Source organism: Eurytemora carolleeae, unplaced genomic scaffold (genome assembly GCF_000591075.1).
Source record: "Eurytemora carolleeae unplaced genomic scaffold, Eaff_2.0 scaffold1073, whole genome shotgun sequence".
NCBI classification, from domain to species: Eukaryota; Metazoa; Arthropoda; class Copepoda; order Calanoida; family Temoridae; genus Eurytemora; species Eurytemora carolleeae.
In genome coordinates this window covers 2737-10270 of record NW_019398004.1, presented here as the reverse complement: position 1 = coordinate 10270, position 7534 = coordinate 2737, and the positions used below count along the sequence as shown (strand labels likewise).

The following is a 7534-nucleotide window of genomic DNA, read 5'->3' as shown; positions in this document are numbered from 1 at the left end:
TAACCGTTATCGAAATTTTTTACACCGTTAATTTTGTAACAATATCCATTAACGGCTAGAACCGTTAACGATTGTTAAAAATTTTCCGTTAATGCCGTTTGAACGTTCCCAGCCCTAGTTCTAAGATATAACTCTTTAATTTCTAATTCTAATTATTTCAGATATTTAATTTAGGAATGATATACAGACTTTAGATAAATAAAAAGGTTGGATTCTGAAAAAAAAGCTTTTCTAATAATTTTATTCAGTCGTCATTAATAAACAATATATATTTTTTTCAATATTTAATCATATTCTTATACCTTAAATGTTGCAGATATTTGAACGTTGTACAGGTAAAATTGTACTGTTCTAGCTTGTACTGTACAGTACAGCACGATTATACTGTACTGTATAGGATAGCTAAACAAGAAGATGGAAGGGTATGTGTGGATCATTCTTTCATTAGGAAAATTATATTATTCATCAATTATTAAGATAATTTTATTTTATCTTTTTTCATGCACAAACTTTTATTACTTAAGACCTTTAATAAAAAGAAAATCCTTACATGCAATCAAACAAGTTTTCTGTTCTCACTGAAATGAAAATGAGAGGAGTAGAAGATCGCAAAGTTCTACCAGTATTCCGCATAAATTTAACCTTGTTCCTTTTGTCAATGATTAGCGTAAATCGACCGATTTTTTAACGAATCCATGTTTCCCCATTATCTCAATTAACTCACTTTACAGATGTAGAGGCACTTTACAAAACTTAAACAACTTTTTTGGCAGCAGATTAAATCATGTTTTTATTCAAGCTTACAAAAATCAAGCACATTTTAATTTATAAATTTATTTATGTACAAAAAAAAGTTTTACGTGTTTCCATCATGAAATCATCCAAATGAATAATGAGCTCACATCATTCAGAAAAGTATGATTTTAATAATCTAGTTCAGATGAAATGAAAAAAAAATATATTCATATCGGTCAGGACTGATTGGACTGATTATCAGCTTACTGATTCTATTGTGCTACATCAAATCTGAGGTATGTAAATGTAAATATAAATTTGAATAATAGTCCAATAAACATAAATCAAAGGAATAATAGTCCAATAAACATAAATCAAAGGAATAATAGTCCAATAAACATAAATCAAAGGAATAATAGTCCAATAAACATAAATCAAAGGAATTGTAAAGTTTAATATGTACAGTGACCCCTTTTCACGAAATCCCGGGATCAAAAACAAATGAAATGGTTAAAATCACACAAAGAAATTGAGTTTTTGTTACAAACTTTGATTTTCTATAATCCCTACGTCGTGTCTGAGTTTGAAATTTCATAGGTTTACCCCATTTAGATTGCAAAGATGAGAAAATTTTACTTCGTATTGTGGCAAAAACTCAGTTCCTTTTTTTTATCTTTTTCGTCTCTTGATTTATCAAAGTTTTAAAAGAAAGACATTATTTAGGAAATAGATAGAAGCGAATACATTCTGAGACTTCTTCCTGAATCTACTGGTCAAGGCTCGAAGACAACTTCCATATCCTCGAAGATAACCTCTGGAATAAGAAGAGCAGATTATCAAAGTTTAGATAAATGTTCACAATGACACTGTAAAAAATTTTCCAAGGCATTCTCTAACTGCATCTTTCTAAGAAGCTACTTTCAAAATGGTCTTTTTTCAAAACAAAATTTTTTATTACATACTAGCTGAAGAGCCCGGCGTTGCCCGTGAAAAAAATGTAAAATATTTTTTTCCGTTATATAGACGTAATTTCAATTCTAACATGTTCAATCTTTAACTGCTAGAAACCTATGCAAGAAGTTATCAATTTTCAGATGGAAAATCAAGGTTATTTCATTCATTCTTGAGCAGGCAAAGGTTTAAAATGTACTTTTGAGTCACTCTATGAAATTATTTCTGCGGGACCCTTTTAGAAGTTTAGACATTTTCTATGCCATGTGCGAGGGCTAAGATAAACTGGACCAAGGCGCTGCGACAATGCCATGCTTAGACCAGAGCTCTGCGACAATGACATGCTTGGACCAGAGTGCTACGACTATGACCTGCTTTGACCAGAGCACTGTGACTATGATATGTTTGAACCAGAGCATTTCGGCAATGACATGCTTTGAACAGAGCGCTGCGACGATGACATTATTAGACCAGAGCTCTACGACTATGACATGCTTGGACCAGAGCGCTGCGGCTAGGACATTCTTGGAAGAGAGCGCTGCGACTATGACATGCTTGGACCAGAGCACTGCGACAATGACATGCGTGTACCAAAGCGCTGGGACTATGACAAGCTTGGACCAGAGCGCTGCAGCTATTACATGCTTGGACCAGAGCGCTGCGACTATGACATGCTTGGACCAGAGCGCTGCGACTATGACATGCTTGGACCAGAGCACTGGGACTATGACATGCTTGGACCAGAGCACTGCGACTATGATATGCTTGGACCAGAGCGCTGTGACTATGACATGCTTGGACCAGAGCACTACGGCTACGACATGCTTGGGTCAAAGCGCTGCGACTATGATAAGCTTGGACCAAAGTCCTGCAACTATGACATGCTTGGACCAGAGCTTTGCAGCTACGACATGCTTGGAACAGAGCGCTGCGAATATGACAAGCTTGGACCAGAGTCCTGCGACTATGACATGCTTGGACCACAGCACTGAAGCAATTCGACATGCTTGGGCCAGAGCACTGCGACTATGACAAGCTTGGACCAGAGCGCTGCGGCTAGGACATGCTTGGAACAGAGCTCTGCGGCTAGGCTAGGACATGCTTTTGAAAAATGCTATAAAACCCTTTGTAAAAACTTTCAGATTGTACCACGTGTCTTGCATGTAAATTAACAAATTTTTAAAAAGATTATTTAATGTAAAAATTTAGATTTTAGCAAAATGGCAAGTTAATTTTTATTTCAAAGATTAATTAAAGTTTCAAGACATGATGATGAATCAATTTTGTGTACGGTAAGAACCAAAACCGAGGAATAGGAAAACGTCATTTAAGCAATTATTTAGTTTATTTGATGTTGTTACAAAGCAAATAGTTTTACTAATAACTTGTAAAAAAATAACTTATCAATTAAAATTGACCAGTAAATATATTATGTGTCCCCAATCATATTAATAAACAAACTATTAGAAGATTATAAAATGTAGAAAATTAAATTGTGGCAGAAAAGTTGGCGTTAAATTTTCATTTCTATGAATAATAAAAGTTTCAATCTCATGGTGAATCCCTATATCTTTGCAACCTGAGCTGAAAACTTTAGAATGGTGGATATCGAGATCAATGCTTAATCCTCTCTTTTTGTTAATCTCGAGACTAATTTAGCTCTAACTTGCAGCCCAAGACACGTACATCTTAGAATTGCAAAAAATTGTTATAGCTGTAGTCTTTTTGAAGTAATTGGCATAATTCTCATCGATTTTTGAGAGCTTGCAAATTTTAAATCGCAGTCACTATGGCTTATTGATTCTTAAAGCGCGTCTATGATATCTCACCAATTGTCACTAATGCCTATTTTGTCTGATAACCTTGCATTAAAGTAGAAATATTTAAATTTGAGCTGAATGTTCATTTTATTTGGCGCTTCTTTTTTTCAGTTTTAAATATATTCATCATTCATATGTGTGGTAACAACTTTATGACAAGGCATCATAGAGCATTAAAAACATTGATTCGATAAAATATAAAAATGACATTTGTCTTCAGCTAAAAAAATCTATCAAACTTATATTAAAATTTCGAGCATTTTCCTTCAAAATAATTTTTCTAACTTATCCAATCAGATTTGGTCTTGTCCTACTCCACTCCGTCTTGTCCTACTCCACTCCGTCTTGTCCTACTCCACTCCGTCTTGTCCTACTCCACTCCGTCTTGTCCTACTCCACTCCGTCTTGTTTCTTTCTACTTAATCTAGTCCTACTCTACTCTATCTTGTCCTTTCCTACTTAATCTGGTCCTACTATATTCTATATTGTCATTCTATACTCCATTTTGACCTACTCTGCATCTTTTCCTGAACTCTATACTTAATCTTGTCCTACTCTCCTCCATCTTGATCTACAATACTCCATCTCGTCGTATGCTCTACTTCATCTGGTCCTACTCTACTCCATCTTGTCCTTTCTTTGCCATCGTCTCCTTCTCTTCTCAATTTTATTTTTGCAATACATTTAATTATTACCTATCTATTACAGTGAATCCCAGATATATGAATACATAGCAAGAGTTTTTTTAATGTCGCATACCATGTTTAAGGTCAAATACCGCGGGAAAATGAGTTTAATATTAATATAAAATAGCATTCTGCATATTTCAGGGCTATATTAATTTACCTTGAATCAAAAATGCAAAGAAGTTTCTTTAGAATTATCGAAAAACTTATGACGGTCCATGTATTCATGTATCTGGGATTCACTGTGACTACTTAACGTACGTGACCTATGTCATGAATGTCATACAGGGTGTCCCACGAAACATGACAGTATGCAGGACAACTTGAATGTCGTCTTGATTTTTGATATAATTTGCTGCGTTTATTTGTCAACTTAATTATAGAAGTAAATTTCTAGAGATAATAATCACAAAATTTCCCTTGTCCTGCCATTTCCAAAATGTGGTCTGCCTTTTTTGTGCTTTCAATATTGCCCGAGATATGAAGAATTTCGTTCAGATTTCGACAATTTTGCTTTTATTTAACAAAATTGAAATCTGAACCAAACTCTTTATATCTTTGGTAATATATTGAAAGCACAAAAAACGCAGACCACTTTTTGGAAATGCCAGGGCTAGGAGAATTATGTGATAATTGTTTCCAGAATCATGCATGTTAAAGTAGATAGAAGACTATATGTCACAAATAAATTCAAATACCAAAGACGACATTCAAGTCGTCTTCCTATTGTCATGTTTCGTGGGACACCCTGTAGTTAAAAACTACAGAGCGTCCCATATCATATTAGATTATCTCTAATCTTTAACGACAAAATAAACCCTTAATACTCGAAGAACTTATCATTTTCCGCAAGAAAATTCTTATATAAGCCTTATGTTATTTTTCAAATTGATTTATTCGAATTAAATTTTCTTATTAGTCCCGAAAATCGCAATTTAGACCCGTTGACGGTCTAATATGATGTGGGACACCCTGTACAGTCCCGTTATAATCATAAATTTCGAACTCAGACCGTTCAAAGACGACTGTAAATATATCTTTTAAAGGAAGCAGCGGCAAATTGGAGAATTTGCGCAAGTGGCGCCAGAAAATATTCTATCAAAACAAACCGACCGATAACTCTTTTCATAATCGTCTCTAACTCCTCTAACGACTCTAACACGTACAAATGTATACCGTAAAATTCCTCGTGAGTAAAGCATCATTTGAGTTTGGTTTAAAGTTTTTGGATTTCAAGAATTTTGTTGACAAATAAAGTTTTTCCCATTAATTAATTAGCAAGATTAGGTGTAGAAATGAGTTAGAATTATGTTTCAGAAACAAATCATTTCAGAATTTAAAGTCACTTTTACATGTTTGTCTGTCATCTATTCAGAAGATGCCCGCTAGGAAAAGTGAAAGGTAAATATTATAGCAAGAACACTTTTGTATTATAGTAAAGAGTTTTTTATACATCTGCATCTGACGATGTTGGGTCTGTCCTAGAGAACGATTTTTGGACCCCCCCTGGGCCCCCCCCTTCTTATTAATGTACAGGATTTCAGTAAAACGACCATTATTTATTTTTTATTATTTTAGTGATAGGCCAGGTTAAGACAATATCTGGGCCGAGCGCTGCGGCTAGGTGGCCTAGCGCAGCGGCTATGACAGGCAAAGGGGCTGGGTGCTGCGCCCACATGATCAATGTACACAATTTATAGGGGGGGGGGGGGGCGGGTCGAAAAATCGTTTTCTAGGAAATTACCACGATTTCTTTTATCCTTATTTGATGAAAAAGAATCTCATTTTTTACCAGTCCGTTTGTGTGCAGGTCAACTGGGGGTTCCTCAGAGAAGAGCGCTACCAACGGAGGTATTCATTTAAAGGTGAACTTAGTTTAAAAATGTTCTTAGATACAAAATTATTTTCAACATAAACCTGAAATTTTGGCTGAAGATAAATATTTTTTTATATATTCTATTAAAGATTTAAGGTTGTTGTGAGATTGCTCATGGTCGATGTGGGGGGGGGGGGTATTATTAGGTTTGTCCTCATTTAATCTTTAAATATTCAGAAAGCCCAGTCTACGAAAACCAAAAGAAAGCCAACTCAGAAGAAATCAAATTCAAAGTTAGAAAAGACATCACTTGTTGAAAATATCACCAAAGAAGTTAAGTTGGGCGGAAGTTCTTCCGGAAATGTCAGGAAAACCGGAAGTTCACAAATTAACGGAAGTTCCGTCGCTGAGCGAACATTTCAACATTTTGCTGGATGTCATGTCTCAGGTAATTATACTTTACTAGAGCTTGGGATCCATTCCAATTTAATGGATCCGTTCTGGGAAACATCATGAAGCAGATTACGTATGATTTTTTTTCAAATTTGTTTTAATTCAAAATTAAAGTTTTTTCAATTAAATCTTTAATTTTTTAAACTAATATTTGCTTAGCTGCCGGTGGAGTTGATAATGCAATAAAAAATGCACTGGACGTGAACGCAAAATCATTTGCACTGTTCCTACGAAATCAGAGATCTTGGACAGCTAAACCACTCGATTTAGAGGTATTCTGTAAACAACAGTGAGCCAATGAATAAAACCCCTAGATGGGCGACACAAGTTTTGAAAGCTTCAACGTATAAATTGCTCAAATACGAAAGTCTAAATTTTATTTATGTAGAAGGCGAGTCATATGGCTATTTTTGTCCGTTTTATTACCACTGACAGCAGAGGGGACTAATTGGTTTACTCGTTTTGATGTTTATTTCCAACAAGCAAAAATGTAAAATAAATAAAAATGGAGACAAAAATTGAGTTTTATCAGTATTAAATAAATTTAGGTTGCGGCGAGGTTTAAAGAATTGTGTGTCCAGCACAACTTCCCACCTCATCTAATTATTCCTCATGGATCATATCTAGTCAATTTAGGCAGGAAAATTTATGATAAATACGCAAAAATCATATGAAAACAATAATATTTATCAATTTTGGGAGAATCGTGTTTTTGAAAATATATTCCCTTGAACTCAGGATCGCCCAGCATAGAAACAAGAGAGAAATCAATTCTAACTTTTATTGATGAACTTAACAGGTAGGATGATAAAAATTAATCTCAATTTAAAAAGTTATAAAATGTAAAATTGTTAGACAAATCAACATTTATTTTTTCTTCATGTTTTTCCATCAAACCTTCTTTTTTTTTGCCTGCGCCGCCACTCCACCACTTAATCAATCAAAATGAATATTTTTATAAAAATATAAAAATTTGGTAACGCATTTCCCCTCCCTACCCCCAACTTGTCATGGGTTTGATTGTGTAAAATTCCAGGGGGAAATAAAAAGTTTCAGCACTGTTATTCACATTC

At 34.6% G+C, this 7534-nt stretch overlaps 2 protein-coding genes across 2 annotated transcripts; both read left to right on the top strand.

Moving 5' to 3' along the window:
* Positions 1 to 969: 969 nt before the first annotated feature.
* On the top strand, positions 970 to 3021 carry LOC111716569 (uncharacterized). Its single transcript, XM_023492054.1, has 2 exons — positions 970 to 1031; positions 1459 to 3021. Exon 2 carries the CDS (start codon positions 2238 to 2240, stop codon positions 2676 to 2678), a length of 441 nt encoding a protein of 146 aa, XP_023347822.1. The 5' UTR covers positions 970 to 1031; positions 1459 to 2237; the 3' UTR covers positions 2679 to 3021.
* A 2467-nt stretch (positions 3022 to 5488) lies between these two features.
* LOC111716566 (probable endonuclease 4) lies at positions 5489 to 7260 on the top strand (the record flags this gene model as incomplete). The annotated part of the gene is made up of 6 exons (XM_023492051.1): positions 5489 to 5593; positions 6003 to 6057; positions 6246 to 6456; positions 6621 to 6733; positions 7010 to 7097; positions 7200 to 7260. Coding segments are annotated over exons 1-6 (551 nt in total), but the record flags the coding sequence as incomplete, so codon positions are not given.
* Between the last annotated feature and the right edge of the window lie 274 nt (positions 7261 to 7534).

Excerpts from the sequence above, each read along its gene's own strand:
- LOC111716569 (XM_023492054.1), top strand. The coding sequence starts at position 2,238 with ATGCTTGGACCAGAGCACTGCGACAATGACATGCGTGTACCAAAGCGC.